This window comes from Trichechus manatus, unplaced genomic scaffold (assembly GCF_000243295.1).
Source record: "Trichechus manatus latirostris isolate Lorelei unplaced genomic scaffold, TriManLat1.0 scaffold00015, whole genome shotgun sequence".
Lineage (NCBI taxonomy): Eukaryota > Metazoa > Chordata > Mammalia > Sirenia > Trichechidae > Trichechus > Trichechus manatus.
The window spans coordinates 8,893,420-8,912,000 of record NW_004443951.1 but is presented as its reverse complement, the minus strand read 5'-3'; the positions used below and the strand labels follow the sequence as shown (position 1 = coordinate 8,912,000).

Below are 18,581 nucleotides of genomic sequence, written 5' to 3'. Positions count from 1 at the left end.
AATATATGTAATAAATGGTACTTTCCTCTATGAGCCTAATGTTCCATGATGCAGCAAGCAAACAGTGCTGGCTCCATAATAGGCAGTTTCCAGTCTTCAAAAAGACCTCTAGGAATAATCTCATCCTTCCCCCAGTCTTCCCCTCATTGCACTGTCCTGAACCAAGACTTTGCCATTCCTTGTGGGTCTTTTCATCTGCTTTGGTCCCAATTCTCTGTGACTGTGTATACTTTTATGAGAGTCTGCTTGTGAAGCTCTGTGTTTGCTGCTCTTTGCTTCGCAGAGTTACTGTGAGGTCTAAGAGAGATATCAAGCAGGACTTTGGTAAGTGTTAGGTGAATATGATTCTGTACCTAGGTGTCAGTGTGTGCATAAATGCATTTCTACTACGGCAGCATCTAACAGTGCCTGATCATTCTTCGTTATGCTCCCCAGAGTCTAACATAAGGCCCCAGACAAAGCAGGAGCATTATCCATTCCGGAGACCTTTTCCCTATCACTCATCTCTGGGCAAGGGGATCAGACAAGGTCCCTGCTGTTGCAGAGCTCCCAGGCATGGGTACATATTACTGACATGCAAGCTGGCTGTAATAAAATCCTAAAGAAGAGGACCAGAGAAAGGGCTATGGACGCTCAAAGGACGTGAGGACTCTGGGAAGGTTTCCTGTGGGACTGTGGGATAGGAAGGGGACACAGAGGGTTAGCTTTCAAGCTGGGTTTTGAAGGGTATACGGGGCTTTGAAGGCCAAGGAGGGTTGGGAGACAAAGGGAACAATGTGAGCAAAGGCAAGAAAGTGTGTGTGCGAGCACACATTTCCCCAAGGGCACGGACTGCCTTTTCCTTTCTTTGTAGTAAGTCCAGGGTAATAGAGAGGGCCTGGGTTTGATTGCTTGATACCTAACATACTGATTCAAATATGATGACGCATGATAGTAGTGTCTGGCAGGCTGCAGTCCTGAGTTCCATTTCCAGCTCTATGCTTATTAACCTGTGTAAACTTGGGAACGCCCCTTGCCTTCTTTGGACCCCGGTGTCCTCACTTGCAACCTGAGAACTAAGTGATTTCCAAGGGGCCTGCAGCTCTGACACCCTTGGATTCCTGACGTCATCTTTTCCATTGTGTTTTTAATTAGCCCCTACAGCCCTCCTGGCCTCAGACCTCCCTTGAAGAGGCAGGACACAGGGCTCTCCCCAAATCCATCCTTTTCCTGGTGTTTAGTCTCCAACCAGGAAGTGGGAAAACAGGATTTCCTCTGAGGATGTTCTCTGTGACCCAGACAGTCCCGGTTTGGGGAGGGGAGAGGAAGAGATAGGGAGCATCACTCAGGCTTCCAAACCCTAAAGTATCTTTTTGTGGGTTTTATGTTTTTCACTCCCACTAGACGTTGAGCTCCTTAGAAACAGGAATATGTAATTCAAGGCTGGAGAAAGACATGTTGGTACCCCTTTGAACAAATGTTATTACTCAACATTTTAGTGGGGAAAACTGAATTCCCTTTTTCTTTTTTAAATTGTGAATTATTTTAAACATTACAAAAAGTAGGGAGATCTTTTCTCCACCTATGCTTGTGGAAATTTTTCAAAATCCTTCAAGGCCCAACTCCAGTGCTATCTCCTCCAGGAAGCCTTTCCCTCCTCTGGGCTTTCAAACCACTGCTTACATCCTCTTTCTGCATCATTGTCTCATACAATCACTGTATGTCAAAGATGCATGGGGCTAACCCTCTCACCTCAAAAAATGGCAAACCTACTGATATGAGGTGACTTGTGTAACGTCACAGAGTTTGGGGCATAGCGGCAACAAGAACCCAGTTCTTAAGCAGTGCCAGGAGCAGAGCACGTCCTTTGGACAGGGGTCCCTGCGCCGAGAAGCTCCTAGTCCGGGGGAACACTGAAGAGAAGGCTGACAGAGAGGAAAAGACTTCCCCTGGAGCTGACACCCTGAAATTGGACTTTCAGCCTACTTTGACTGTGAGTAAATAAACTTCTCTTCATTAAAAAAAAAAAAAAGAACCCAGTTCTTGCTGACTCCTAATTCAGTATTCTTTCTACTAGTATGCTTTCTCTCTTTCCTACCTTTGGTTCCCTGCCCCAATTCCCCTTCTCCAGTACTATACCTATTCATATCTCCATGCTTTCAAATACGCTGTTTTCTCTATCAGAAATGCCTCCTCCTCAATAGAAAAGTGGTATCTTTGGTGAAGGGTGAGGCAGTACACAATACTGGGGAAACCAGCACAATTTGTACAAGGAAAGGTCATGGAAGCTCCATAGACACATCCAAACTCCCTGAGGGACTGAACTGCTGGGCAGAGGGCTGTGGGGACGATGGTCTCGGGGAACATCTAGCTCAATTGGCATAACACAGTTTATAAAGTCAATGTTCTGTATTCTACCTTGGTGAGTAGCATCTGGGGTCTTAAAAGCCTGTGAGCAGCCATCTAAGATACTCCACTGGTCTCACCCCTTCGGGAGCAAGGGAGAATGAAGAGAACAGGATATAAAGAAAAGATTAGTCCAAAAGACTAATGGACCACAGCTACCAAGGCCTCCACCAGACTGAGTCCAGTACAGCTAGATGGTGCCCGGCTACCACCACTGACTGCTCTGACCCAGATCACAACAGAGGGTTCTGGACAGAGCTGGAGAAGGATGTGGAACAAAATTCTAACACACACAAAAAAAGACCAGATTTACTGGCCTGAAAGAGACTGGAGAAACCCTGAGAGTATGGCCCCCGGACACCCTTTTAGCTCAGTGGTGAAGCCACTTCTGAGGTTTACCGTTCAGCCAGGGATTGGACAGCCCCATAAAACAAAACGGGACTAATGAGGCACAGTAGTCCAGGGACAAGGACTAGAAGGCAGAAGGGGACAGGAAAGCTGGTGATGGGGAACCCAAGGTTGAGTAAGGACAGTGTTGACATGTTGTGGGGTTGTTAACTATTGTCATAGGGCAATATGTGTACTGTTTAATGGGAAACTATTTTGTTCTGTAAACCTTCATCTAAAGTGAGAATAGCAGGACAACTGAAGAACGTAATCGACATCACTGAATTGTACATCTAGACATTTTTGAAATGCTGTATCTTTGGCTACGTATATTTTCACCAAAAAAAAAAAAAAAAAAGGTCCTCCAAGGCCAAGAAGGGAGCATGTTGACATGTCATGGGGTTGTTAACCAATGTCATAAAACAATATGTGTACTGACTGTTTAATGAGAAACTATTTGTTCTGTAAACCTTCACCTAAAGTACAATAAAAAAAATGCCACAGAGCTACCTCCTGCCTTGCAAAAAAAAAAAAAAAAAAATGCCTCCTCCTCCCCTTTTCTTTCCTATTGATTTAAGAAAAATGTCACCATTCCTCTGGAATAACCCTCCTCCCAGTTTCTCTTATAGTCTCACAGCGTGTTATGTAGTTTTATTATAAGCGCTTGTCTGAGTATATTGCCAATGTCTGCATGTCTGTCTCTCTCATTAAATTGAGTTTCTACAGAGTGGGCCTGTCTAGTACATCATCTTTTGCTCAGTGGCTATCTCAGTGCCTAGCAGAATCAACACTACAGTATATACCTGTGGAATGACTTGGAGTAAAATGTGCTGGCGTGGGAAGGAAGAGTGTGGGGAGTGGCTGCTACTAGGCTAGATGCTATGGAGGGACACCGGGCTGGTATCCTGGTCATTAACTGTAATGTATGACCTTGGCCCAGTTACACCCTATTTGTGTCCATCTCATCATCTGGAAAAAGGGATTCATTATGCCTGCCTTATATACTTTAGTAGGGTTTTTGTTGTGAGGCTTATGAGAGAAAATATGGGAGAAAGCACTTGTGTGACCGTCTGCAAACCTAAGACATTATCATTAAATTTATTTTGCAGGCACCAAGGGTTATGAGTTTACCTAGGAGACTGGGAAAGGTTTTGCCCTCATAAGTAATGCCTAGAAAAACAAGGGCACAGAACAAACTTTTGTTTCTCTAGGTTCCTGGAGCCCTTACAGTACAGAATCAGTACTAGCTTACCATGATGTAAAATCAGTGAAGTGAACCCTTTAACATTAACATAGCTGGGGTGGCTTACTTCAGGACTTATTTCAGTAAAACAAGTAGTAGCTTCTGGTCTTGGCTGAAGGGTAAGGCACTCCTGCCTGGAGGGAAAAGAAGGTGGGTCAATTTGGAGGACAGACAATGCAGTATTTGAAGACAACCTTGGCTGGAGTGTCTGACTTACAACATATTTGAGTTACAAGGAACCAAACTTACAACTGTCCTTTTTTTGGTTTTTATACGTTTTATCATTAGTAATATGTACTACATACAATGTTGCAGGTCATAATTTGCTGATGTTGTCGTTCTCAGATGTTCACTCACAGATGTTCAATTTTATGATTTACTGTTCAAAACACTGCTGTACAGATTTAATTTTCTAAACTAAGTCAGGGGCTTCAGTTGCTTGAAAACATGGACCCCAACACTGATGGCTTATGATGGCAATAGGCAGATTCAGGAAGCAGTGAGATGTTACAGCGAAATATATGAAGAAAACAAAGGAAAGGACCGTATATACAACTCTAATTTTTTGACTAGGAGTGCCATTCCCATTCCCAAGGATGATCCAGATGTTCCAGAACCTTCCATAAGTCGAGTTATTACTGCAACTGACAAGATACTGTTGACCAACTCTTCATCATCATTGGAGTAAATTTTTATGATTTGTGTATTTTTTTATGTATGTATGTATGAAAATGTATCCATTAACTTTCTGTGTAATGCTTCCAACTCTCAAAAACAAAGATGAGATTTACAGATACTGTAATAAAAATAAATAATAATGAAAACTAAAAAAAATGAGGTATTCTACTTATGTCAGAACTGACTTACGATGGAGTCATCAGAACCAAACCCCACCGTAAGTCAGGGACTACCAGTATTTGAAATCATTCATTCAGCTCAAAGTCTATTTCTTGCAGGAAGCTTTTCCCGACTTCCTCAGGCCTCAGAGAAACTGTATTTCTCAGTGGTTTAATAAGAGCTTGAGCCCTGGAGTTATACTTGAGTTTGAATCTTACTTGGGTAAGTTACTTCACTAAGGCTGTTCCCTCATCTAAGAGGATAACAATCACCAACCAGTGAGCCAGGAGGCTGAAATGAAACGCATGTGGAGAGTTTATCACAGTGCCCTGTGAGTACACAGTTAAGTCCAAGAAGATGGAAGCTATCAGTATTACACTGTTCTGGCTCTTTCCAGTCTGGATCACTCATTGTGTCTTTTTATCATAAACTGCCTCATACTGTCATATGACTATTTCAGGGTATATCTGTGATTTCCCTAGTTTTTTCAGCTAGCAAAGGGCTAGCATCCTGCTTCTGTGGGGCTTAGCATAGGGCAGCAGAGTAAGGCAGAGGACAAGTGAGCCTGGAGTAATTATTGATTTCAATTAACCAGTAAGGGGTTTAGAGGCTGAATGGTGGAAGGTTTGATAAAGGGGGTTGAGGAGTGAAGGGGTGGGGGTGGGGGGCTGTTGCCAACCAGCCAGGACCCAGCTTAATGGGTTTTCTCAGAAACTGAATGAAAGCTCCATCTCCCTATTCCACTTGAAGTAGCAGCCATATATCTCACAAACAGTATGCTGTGGGACTGGATGAAAGAAAAAAGTTCAAGAGAAATGTCAGTTGAGAAGCAAGTATCTCCAAAATCTTTTAATCCAAATGTTCAGTACTAATGCTTTTTCTAAAGATGTCTAAAAGCTATCATACCAACTAATTTGCCAAATAACTTCCTAGAGTAAAACATTCTGCTTATAGGGCTTTCTAGGGCAGGCTTCAGTGATAGTCTCTTCTCTCTGGACATACATTTAGTAGAAAGAGACATGTTTTGTTGAATTAATCTGCAAATTCAGCCCCTAAAACCTCTTCAACTTCTTACCAGGAGTCTTAAATTAGATGTGGTAACAGATGTGACAGAATTAGCTTTTTCCTAAAAAGCCTCAGGTTCGGTTTATATTGTTCAGACAGCTTCTTGTTTGGTGTGAAAATTGCAGGGTTCACAATGGTGAAGGCATAGCTGATGAAGCCATCAATTCACTAACATTCTGCTTTTTTCAATAGTGCACGATACAAATTGTACCTTCTTTCACTTCTTGGGTGAAACACTGAGGGTTAAACAGCACACTTTAAGTGGCATTAACAATTCTGTTACTTAAAAATTTACTCCCTTGAAATGGGAACTCTGTACTTTCTGCACAATTTTTCTGTAAACCTAAAACTGCTCTAAAGGAAGGAAAAAAATTCATCTCTACTTAAAGCCTCTAAGTAGCTATTTATTTGAAATGGGAACTCTGTACTTTCTGCACAATTTTTCTGTAAACCTAAAACTGCTCTAAAGGAAGGAAAAAAATTCATCTCTACTTAAAGCCTCTAAGTAGCTATTTATTAAAATAAAGCCCCAAATGGTGACCACAGAAATAGAGGGAAAGACACAGAACCATCACCATTGCCATTTACATGTCTTAATTTTTAAACTGAAAGCAACATGGAGGAGGATGCACTAATTGGACCCTGGCTCCAGTGGTGGCAACACTAGAAAGCCATTTCAGCTCGCTACCTATAAATTCCACTTTATCAGATAATTGTCTCAGAAAGCCATAGCTTGGTTGGAAAAGTATTGAGATCCAAAGTCCATTTCTTTCCAGTTTACATATCAAACTTTGATATAAAGCAAAGACATCTTAGTTTAACTTCAGTAGAAAAGCTTTATCTCTCAGGTGAATGGGGTTTTTCACTTACATTCAGAAATAACAATTTAAAACTTAATTTTTAAAAAGTAGGTATAAAAGGACTGCACTATTGATACATGTATCAAGGGCATTATGCTGAGTGAAAAAAGACAATTTAAAAAAGTTACATATGATTCTATATAAAAACAAAACCAAACCCGCTGCCAGTCAAATTGAATCTGACACACAGCAATCCTATAGGACACAGTAGAGCTTCCCCAATAAGGTTTCCAAGGAGTGGCTGGTGGATTTGAACCGTGGACCTTTTGGTTAGCAGCCAAGTTCTTAACCACTGCACAACCACAGCTCCAAGTAGTACATACTATACCCATACAGTATATAACATTCTCAAAATAACAAAAAACAGATTATCAGGAGTTAGGGTTGGAGGGAGGGTGTGATTTTAAAGGGGTAGAACTAGCTTTTTCGTGGTGATGGAACAGCTCTTTATTCTGATTGTGGTGGTGGTTACATGCATCTACAACAAATGATAAAATTTCATAGAACTATGTAGCAAAAAGCAAATGAATAAAAATGAGTGCGTATAAAAACTGGTAAAATCCAAAAGATCTAGTTTAGTTACTAGCATTGTACTAATGTCAATTTCTTGGTATTGAGAATTTACTCTGGCTGTGTAAGATGTTATCAGTATGCAGGGTAAAGGGTACACCTGAATTCTCTGTACTGTATTCATAACTTCTTGTGGGTCTAAAAAAGTTTTTTAAAAAAGTGGAAAGGATACGCTATAGCAGAGGACAAAGGAAAACAATCAATCTAGACATTTTTATTAAGTTCTATTAAAAATATCAAAATGTCTGAAAAACTCACAAAGTTTATAAAACACACTCACACCCAATAATTTTATTGTGATAATTAGTGCTGTGTTGAGGATGTTACATTAACCTACCAGACTGCAAAAGTTTTACTTCCAGAGAGATTAACAAACGTGCATCTTAATTAAGAGGAAATACACTCCTTGTTATAAAAGATCTTATTTAAAATAAAAAATAAAAAACTTGCTACTTAAACTCAGTAAGGATTGATTTGGCTAATTTAGTCAGGGTTATGATAACTTCATGTTCTTTTAGGTAATACTGGGTATATGCAGAGGTGCAACATGTTGGGGAACAAATTTACTTTTTAAAACGTACAGTATAAAACGGCTATTCACATGCTAAGTTGGACAGTGTCTGTTTACCAAATCTGTTTTAATAACTGATCTCAGGTTTTTTTTTTTTTTTTTAAAAAAGGTTTCACTGACTGAACGGCTCTATTTGAACAAGGAGAACTCAGCCCTGCCACTAGCCAGTCATCTCATAGACACTCAGATCACGTGTTCAGCTCTTTGCAGTCAGCTGCCACCAAGAAACAGATTGACCTCTAGAATGATCAAAACTTCCAAAAGGCTCTGGCTTCCCTAAGTATCTTGAGGAGATACCCTGCCCCTCCTGCCCCTACATCAGGAGGGCACTGAGTTAAGGTTTAAAATAATTTTGGCAACTGCCTGAGACGTTTTACATCTAAGAATGTGCCTACTGAATTCATGCTATTCATCTGCTTTAAAGTTTCAGAAGGTTGCAAACTTTCAGAAAAAATTGGAATGTCCTTTTTATTTTCTTTCTCAGGATGTTGGGTAAACTCTGCTTTACCAGTTCTAAGATTCACCGCAGGACTTGGTTTAAGGTTCTTTAATAAGAAAGCTGGGTTTTCATGCAACTGCTGTGTTGCCTTTGGTTGAACAACTTCATTTGTAATATTTCTCAATACTGGCATATCTGGGTGAGTGCCCACGAATTCAGAGTTATAACAATTGATTATTTCACAGGCATTCCTAGGAGGCTCTTTCTGACAAACAAGTTGTTTAGGTAAGGACGTAAGGTTTTGATTCAGTAAACGTTCACTCTTGCTATCTGTGTTGTTTGGAGGCTCGTCTTCATCTTCACTGTTGTCACTACTTTGTATGAGTCCATATCTCTTCATGTATTTTTTGGTTGCAAATGACATGTTGTTTGGTGAAATTAAACTAAGCCCCACTGTGCTTTTGTCTGTATTAATATGTAAAAGGCTAAAAGATGAGTCACAGTTATTTTGGTTTGATCGAGTAAGAGGCAGTTGTGACAGCTGATTTTCATTTAAATATTTCAGAGCTATAGCATTTGCCTCCATGCTCAGATCCACACCACTGGGGCTTAAGCCACTCATGCCAACGTTAGCAAACGACATGTGGTTTAATCCAGAGATCACAGCTTCAGGGCTGATGCATGCCAGCACACTGAAAAACACAAAGCAGGAAACCATCATTTATTTACCTTATTTTGAGTACTAAACAGTATTAATCTAAATGTGTTCCATTCTATGAAGTAATAAAAGGTTTTCAGTTTTAAGCTTCAAACTGCCTTTTACATGAGTGCTCAAACATGTAAGTCTTGATGATCCAGATATACCTTCAAGGGATAAACACGATAACCTAGAAGGTAATCATTGATTCACAGATTCAAAGTGGAACACAAGTTAATTTTCCTGTATTTATACATTAGCCATAGTTTTAAGATCAAACACAAAGCCCCAAACGTAAGAGCTATTCAATATTGTTGGGAGTCATTTAATTTACAACTATTAGCCCAAAATAGCACAACAAAACAGTTAATGTTTAATGTAAACTAAAACATAAAAACAAACAGAAAACACACTTGATGATTTAACGGTACAAACTTTGGTGAGTAGCTCAGAAAATTAAATTGTTCATCGTTGAAGAGAGTCCATGTATCGATTTGCAGTGAATAAAAAACATCAACCAGTCTCTGTCTGTCTACAGACTAACTTTGCTTTCATTAGATATAATCTTCAACTCACTTTAGTTAGTGTTAACTCAACTGGCTTGCCTTTTTCCTTTATATTTATGCATACAATAATAAAACAAACAAAAATCCAAACCAGCTGCCATCGAGCTGATTCCAACTCATGGCAACCTCACGTGTTTCAGAGTAGAACTACACGCCACAGAGTTTTCAACGGATGTGATCTTTCTTCTGAGGCGCCTCTAGATGGATTTGAACCACCAACCTTTCGGTTAGTAGGCAAGCACTTAACCATTTGTGCCACCCAGGGACTCCAGACACAATGACAATGGCTGTTTAATTCTTACTGAGGCCTTACTATGTGTCAGGCACTCTGCTAAGTGTTTTACATGCATCATCTTATTTAATCCTCACCATAACCCTTCTTCATTAAATCTTCCTTGTCTAATATTTCAACCTTATTCTCTATATCAACACTGCACATTGCCCTTCCCCTCTTTTCTCCTTAGCACTTTAGCACTTATTACTATCTAACTTACTATATATGTAATTCACATTACTTATTGATTGTCTAGCTCCCTCATTAACATACAAAGGCAGGATTTTTGTCTGCTCCCCCCACTCCCTACTGCAGTATTCCTGGTGCCCGGAACAGTGTCTGACACATAGTAGGCAATCAATAAACATTTACTGAATGGATAAAAGTAGTAGATACTTTTATTATCTTCATTTTACAGATACAGTTTTTGAGAAAACTGAGGAATAGAGATTTTATCTAACTTCTCCAAAGTTGAACTTCTAGGCAAGCTGAGACTCAAACCCAGGCCACCTTACTCTAGAGCTCTATAAATCACTGCTTCACTATACTGTATTCAGCAACTTATATTCTGCTAACAGTTTTTCTGTTCCTCAAGAAAGTAGCGTCCTTTGTGCACTATTTGTTGTGATGAACATTATATTCTAGTCAAAACAGAATATGCTATGACTTTCCATATCATCCCTTGAAAAAATATAGCTGTTTCATAATGACCATCACTGCCTGCATCCATATTCCACAAAACCCAAACAATTGCCAGATATTCCCATTCTCTTAAGAAATTTTAAAGAAGCAATTCCCAACCATTATATTCCCTGAAACCAGTGATATCGCTAACCAATGAACAGTATGCTTAATAAAGCTGATCTTTATAACTATCTTGGAATTCTCCCTTCTGAATACTTTACACTTTGGAGACTATTTTAATAAGATGGAAGAGATACTACCAATTTATCTAGACATTATTCTTTTATGATCTATTCATAGTGATGATGCCTTCAAAATATGTAGTCTTTTTCTTTTTACTATTTGCTTATTTCCTCAAATCATAAATCATATGAATATCAAATCAGAAAACTTGTACACATTAAAATAATTACAAGTATAATAACTATAAATAGTATTAACATAAAAAATTAACAAAAGCAAATCAAAACTTCTAATTCAAAACATTAAATGCTTTTAAAAAGTAGGTTTGATTTTAACTATATCTTCCTTTATTGAATGGTTGAAGGATCTATAAACAGTCAATACTTGTTTATAAGATTCTTCAAGTTTCACTGTCTAACACAGTTAGTGATTTTCAATATGGGGGAGGGAGTGTGACCATTATTTTGAAGGCAAAACAAAGCAGTAATACTCAGAGCCAAAGCACATTAACACTGGGGCAATTAAGATGAAAAGCAAAAGGATGCCCTTCCACTAATCAAATCCTAAAACCCTTGAGCACAAATATACCATGTTAGAAACTCATTAGATGTGCAGTCACAATAGACGACAGGATGATGCAAGAACATGACTAAGAGTGTCACATGTCAACAATTAAGAGAAGCTCAAAAATTATTCTAAGAGGAAAACTAACCTTGACTCACTGTCCACTCTGAGCCCAGATTAGTGATCTCGTACACAGCATTTTCAGTAAGTAGAGAGCCAGAAAGCAAGGCAAAGAAGCCACTAGAGAAGATTGTTTAATACATGCTTTGAATTCAAAGGTCACTCCAACTGGGAACCTGCCTGTAGAGGCTGCTGCCAGATCTCATATCCACAATTTCTATCTCCCCTACCATTTCTCTGAGTATGTCTGGGGCCCTCTTTCCCTGCTTTCCTGTCACTAAACTCTCTTAATTTCTGCAGTGTCTGGAAGAGGAAGGTAGAACAGAAATTTCTCTCCCCTGCCTCAGCCATTCTTCTGGTGGGAGGGTTGTATTATTTTTGTAATCTGAAAACAACAACAAATAAAACATACTAGCTTTTATAATAGAATTTCCAAATTTTACTCAGGGCTTCAAACCGGCTTGAACCGGTTCAATCATGGACGAGGAAGCGGAGAAACTGGAACATACTTGAATTTTTTCAATTTGGGTGATCTGGAACGGGAAAAATAACAGGTCGAAGCCCTGGAAAGGGAGACTTGGAAGAGGCATAGTGAACTCTTTTAGAAGCCTGATGTGTGAGACTGGATTATTGCCAGGACTGAGAGGAGCGACACATGTCAAGAGCAGTGCAGTCTCGTCTGCCATCTTTGAGCAGGGCACTGCTGTTTCCAGCTCTGTGAAGATTCCAACACGCAAGAGAGCTGGCTGCTATGCAACGCACACGCTGGCCTTGTCTTCTAAGGAGATTAAGTTTCTAGCAGAGCTTCAACCTGTAATTTTTCCCGTTCCAGTTATAGTTCCAGGTCACCCGGATTTTAAAAATTCACATCTGTTCCGGTGTCACCTCCTTGGCCATGACTGAACTGGGAAGAACCAGTTCAAAGCCCTGATTCTATCCTTCCTAGAAAAAGGAATGTTTTTAGATGGCAAAACTGTATAATTGTACATCCAGTAGCTGGCACAAACCCTTTTACTTCCAAGAGGAATTTTTACATACCGCCAGCAAAAATTCATTTCTCTTTCCTCAAAACTGCCAAAGCATTTTGTTGGCATCTCTACCCAGGACACATCCCACAATCTCTCTCAAATTACTTATGTATGTATCCCTCTTGCCTTCTAAAATGAAGAATCTAATCATCAGGCATATAGCAAGCCCTGAATAAAGGATGAATCAACTGAATTGAAGGCCAACATATCTTTTCTTAAGAGACTGCTGCAATACATCTAAAATTTATTCATCTTTTAAAACAGATTTTAAAAAGTTACCTGGCATGATCCACTTTATGTGCGTTTTTCTTCACTTTAGTAGGAGAATCAATTTTTACTCCAAGGCTTCTTAGTTGCTTAAGGGTTGCATTAAGAACACAATCTTTGTCCACCAATCCTGAATCCTGTTTTTTTTTCTTTGTATGGTAAACATTTTGAGTCCTGGTGCATTCATGGCTGATAATTACTGCTTTGGTAGATGGTTTTTCAGTTTCTTTATTTCTAGAGTTATTTAAAAGGTGGTTCACTTGACCCTAAAGAAAATAAAAAGGACACATCTGAAAAATCATTAACAATCTTAGAAAATAAAAACATAGACAATAACAGAAGAAAGGCTAGGGAAAAGCAAAATACTATCTCGCCAAATTGCACAAAGAATCAAGTACACTTGCAAGTATTACAAGGTTTTTGTAAAAGAAGCCCACTCTAACGAATGTTTTCATCAGACCTTAGAGGAAATTTAAAGTGTTTGTTCAGCATACGTTCATTTAAAAATGAACATATTTAAAAACATTTGAGTAATATTCGAAGTGCTTTCAAGGATTTATGCTGAATTCTTTATAAACCAAAATATTAAAGCACGCTTTCATTTTCAAAAATGTTTCAGAGTTATAAATTAGACCTTCATGATACTTTCAGAATTGGGCTCTTTCTTTTCTCTTTCTTAAAAACAAGGGTGACCTGTGTTACTATCTCTGCGTTCCTAGTATTAAAGCATATTTCATTCCCTGAGAAATGATAATAATAATCTCCTTGTAAGCATGGATTATGTCCTATTTGTCTTATGTCTCACACAGCTGCATGTACCAGTCTAGGACTCAGCAGGCAAATAACAAATATGAACACACAGACCCCTATGAAGTATTTTTAATTAGCCTTCATCTACAAATGGAGAAATCAAATGTTCCAAAGTCTACAAATTGGATAGGAGTCAAAGCCAGGATCATTCAACCTTTAAATCTCAGTTCACATCCTAACTTTTCCGAGACAACTATTTCCCTCAACCAGAATGATCTCTTTCTATTGTGTTCCCTTTGCTTTTAAAAGCACCTCTCAACCTGCCTTATAATTGTTTATTACTGATGTCCATGTGTTACTTCCCCTAGGTTCTTGAGGACTGAGACTGTATTATCCACTTTACTTAGTCCACTTTCTTAGATTAAGCTACATATCCAATAAACACCTGCTTACCTGAATTCAAATCAGTATATATTATCATAAATATCCCACTACTTTCCAGTTTTCAAACCTACTACAAACTCTTGCTTGTTTTTATCTGGTACTAAATTTAGTTTGAATTTGACATAATATCACCTCTTACATTTTAAAAATAAAGCTTTTTTTAATTTTTTTCCTGGCTGAGTACCTGATGACTGGCACGTTCACAGTAAATTACTGAATTTAGTTTATCATAATTTTTGAATAGTTAAAATAAATATACTATATATTGTTAATTAGGCAAAAATCTTTTTATCTGAAGATCGCTATCAGTTTAAACCTAGGTAAGTGCCCTATACTAAATAAAGATCTCAAGAAGATGAAATGCTCTACATTTTTTTTTTACCAACAAATCCTGGTAAATTTTCTGGTTGTCTGATGGTTGATGAGGCAAGGGTTGCATTACTAGCTCAATTTTTGGCTCCCCTGATGTCACAGAGTTGTCACTAGCACCCTCTGTCGGTCCAGTCTGTAAGCATGTGCTTACACTCTCTGCCAAGATGGAATTCGGAAGGAACACAGGCACATCAGGTTCTTTTCTCTCAACCGGAGAAGAGCTGTTTGAAAAGACATATAATGCAAATGTTAGTTATCAAGGTACCTTTAACATATATTTGAAGTGCAGTAATGATGGAAGAAAGGAGATAAGACTCAAGCAGCATTCTGGTTTGTATTTTCAGCTCTTAGTGATGCTATATAAGCATCCCATCTTGATAAGCTGCATATAAACTAGACCATGATACTATTTGAAGTTATGTTATTTATAATATATTTAGACATCTTTATTTAAAGGCTGGAAAATATACCTCCCAACCTGTTTTCTCCTGAACTAGATACAATAAAAATTTTTATAGTACTCAAAATATTTAAAATACATTATTTGTTCACTTTAAGTTTTAAGACATACATAAGATTCCAGTCAAATGAAAGTTCATAAACTGCCATTTGTAATTACGTATACTTGGTGATATTTATTTTCTTCTTTATGCTTTTATGTATTTTCCAAATTTTATATAATGAGCATGTATTACTTTCAAATTTAGAGAATAAATAATACATATTTTTTAAATAACTAGAGAAAGCAGTATTAAAAATATTTTCCTTGTTAGAATAGCAATCTGTCTATTGTAGAAAACAGAGAAAATAATAAATATTAGTAAAATGTTTATCATGGGCTAGGCACTATTGTAAGTGTATCATCTCATATAATCCTTACCAAAAAAATGTAGCAGGTAAGATACTATATATTATTCCCATTTAAGAGATGAGGAAATAGAGGCACAGAAAGGTTAGAAAACTGCTCAAAGTTACACCACGTAGGAAGAAAATAAAAGCCAAAGGTAATTTAACACTCAAAGATAACCACTGTTAACATTTTAGAGTGCTTCCATCTATGTATTTTTTGTAGATATATGTATGTTTTCTCTGCAAAACTATACCATACTATTTGTAGTTTTGGAAGCTGCTTTTTAAACCCTAATATTATATCAAATGCATCTTCTCATTTCATTAAATATTCTTAAAAACAAATGTTAATGGTTACATAGTATTTCTTTTCATGGGTATATTATGATTTTTCTGACAACACCTCTTCTTTAAAATTTAGGTTACTTTTATTTTTTTCAACATTGTTTAATTTTAACTTGATACGAAATGTCAAGCACAGTGTTGGTATATGGTAAGCTCAAAATATTAGCTGAAATGAATCTCTGTAAAACACCAGTCAAGATAAAATTCTAAGAAAAGATTAACAAATTTTAGTATATAAAAAGTAAAAATTTTTTACATGGCAAAAAAATCATAAACCAAGTTAAAAGACAACTGATAAACTGGGAGAAAATATTCGCAACATATACCGCAGGAAAAAGAGTTAACATCTCTTACAAAGAACTTTTTAAATATTAAGGGTCAAAGAACCTAAAACCTACAGAAAAATGGTAAAAGATATAAACAGACAATTCATAAAGGTATAAAATGGCCCTTGATAAAAGTGTTTAAACTTATTCAAAATGAAAATTAAAACACTGAGATCATTTATCACCTAGCAGACCGGTAAAAAAAAAACAAAAAATATGATAATGTATTCTTTTGGAAACAGGTAATCTCATGCATTGCTGGTAAGACTGTAAACTGATACAATCCTTCCAGAGGGAACTTTGGCAATACCTAACAAAATTACATAGCACTTAACTTTGGGCCCAGCACTCTCACCTCTAAAATAATTTAAAAATACATATGCACAAGGTAATTCACTATAGTATTGCTGGTAATGGTAAAATACTGGAAACAACCTAAATGCACATAAATAGGAGAGTGGTTGAGTAAACTATGGTACAGCTTCACAATGGAATACTATGCAGCTTAAAGAAAATGAGGAAGATCTCCAGGAACTGGTTTGGAGTGGCTTTCAAGATATACTGTGAAGTGAAAAGAGCAAATTCAAAAGTGTATCTAGAGTATGCTACCCTTTATGTAAGAAAAAAAGGAATTTAAGAAAATACAGGAAGGATAAGTCAGAACTAAAGAGACTGGTTACCTAAAGAGCTGGGTGGGAAAGGGGTGGAAAGAATGGGCAGTAGAGAATGGGGTGGCAGAGATGAGAAGGGAGGGACATGTTTCTGAATATATATGCCTTTTCATATAGCTTTGTCTCTTAGAACCACAGTAATATTTCACATACCCAGAAAACAAAATCAATTAGGATTCGGGGGACCCCAAAAATAAAGAAAGGGGGCACTGAATTGGAAATGGAAGATCAGTATGAATTCAAAATAAATACAGATGTGTGCATATGTATGGTTTAGCATACACACACATATATTTCCTAGCCGTCTGTTAAGAAGGTTTAGAAACACAGATACACCTAGGGCATATCTAGAGCTCAGATCATGATTTCTAAATATCAATTCTCAATAAAAGGAAGCAGTCCCCTTAATTTCTGTTGTTGATTCCAGGGCTGTGGCTGGGAAAATGCAAGATGAGCCTGGGACATCTTGTGGTGGTAGAAAATTATTATCAGAATGTGCTCAAAAAAGGATGGGGCATGTCCAAAGGAAACAGACCACAAACCCAAACCCACTGCCATTGAGTCCACTCATAGTGACCCTGTAGGACAGAGCAGAACTGCCCCATAGGGTTCCAAGGCCATAAATGTTTACAGAAGCAGACTGTCACATCTCAGGGCGGCTGGTGGTTTTCAACCACTAACCTTTCAGTTAGCAGCCAAGCGCTTAACCACTGTGCCACCAGGGCTCCTTAAAGAAAACAGAAGCCAGTCTGAAAGAGTTCCCAATGGCCAAAACTAGAACAATTTGAGTAACAAATTGGTATGGAATTATAACTCATAGAATAAAATAAATATCCAGGAGTCCATACTGATATAAATTTTAAAATGAATAAGTAAAAAAATATGTCAGAGAGAAGAATTCCGATTTATAAATGTAAAAGGAATAAGGAAAATACAAAATCACCATCAGACAAATACTTTTTAATAAGTGCTGCAGGCAGGATTCACAGATGCTAAAATCAGTGGCTTAGGAGCTTTGTTGTTGTTAGGTGCTGTTGAGTCGGTTCTTACTCATAGCGACCCCATGTGCAACAGAACAAAACACTGCCTGGTCCCACACCATCTTCACAATCGTTTTAATGCTTAAGCTTGATGTTGCAGCCACTTAGTCAATCCATCTCATTGAGGGTCTTCCTTTTTTGCTGATCCTCTACTTTACCAAGCATGATGTCTTCTCCAGGGACTGATTCCTCCCGATAACATGTCCAAAGTATTTCAGATGTAATCTTGTCATCCTTGTTTCTAAGGAGCATTCTGGTTGTACTTCTTCCAACACAGATTTCTTTGTTCTTTTGGCAGTCCATGGTATATTCAATATTCTTCGCGAACACCATAATTCAAAGGCATCAATTCTTCAGTCTTCCTTATTCATCGTCCAGCTTTCACATGCATATGAGGCGACTGAAAACACCACGGCTTGGGTAAGGGGCTCCTTAGTCTTCAAGGTGACATCTTTGCTTTTCAACACTTTAAAAAGATCTTTTGCAGCAGCTTTGCCCAATGCAATGTATCTTTTGATTTCTTGACTGCTGCTTCCATGGGTGTTGATTGTGGATCCAAGTAAAATGAAATCCTTGACACCTTCAATCTTTTCTCCATTTATTATGATGTTGCTTATTGGTCCAGTTGTGAGGATTTTTGTTTTATGTTGAGTTGTAATCCATATTGAAGGCTGTGGTGCTTCAAGTGCTCTTCACTTTCAGCAAGCAAGGTTGTGTCATCTGTATAACGTAGGTTGTTAATGAGTCTTCCTCCAATCCTGATGCCCATTCTTCTTCGTATAGTCCAGCTTCTTGGATTATATGCTCAGCATACAGACTGAATAGGTATGGTGAAAGGATGCAACCCTTACGCATACCTTTCCTGACTTTAAACCACGCAGTATCCCCTTGTTCTGTTTGAACAACTGCCTCTTGATCTGCATACAGGTTCCTCATGAGCACAATTAAGTGTTCTGGAAATTCCATTCTTTGCAACGTTATCCATAATTTATTATGATCCACACAGTCGAATGCCTTTGCATAGTCAATAAAACACAGGTAAAC

At 38.0% G+C, this 18,581-nt stretch overlaps 1 protein-coding gene across 2 annotated transcripts in view; it reads right to left on the bottom strand.

The window, feature by feature from the left end:
* Positions 1-7,506: 7,506 nt before the first annotated feature.
* Positions 7,507-18,581, bottom strand: part of STIL (STIL centriolar assembly protein) — a 61,335-nt gene continuing 50,260 nt past the window's right edge. For both annotated transcript variants that reach the window (XM_004371771.2, XM_023727100.1), the window contains 3 exons: positions 14,317-14,527; positions 12,753-13,006; positions 7,507-9,049 (listed from right to left, as the gene is read on the bottom strand). In XM_004371771.2, coding sequence (XP_004371828.1) covers positions 8,260-9,049; positions 12,753-13,006; positions 14,317-14,527 — 1,255 coding nt within the window. In that variant the 3' untranslated portion in view covers positions 7,507-8,259. The remainder of the gene's footprint in view (positions 9,050-12,752; positions 13,007-14,316; positions 14,528-18,581) is intronic.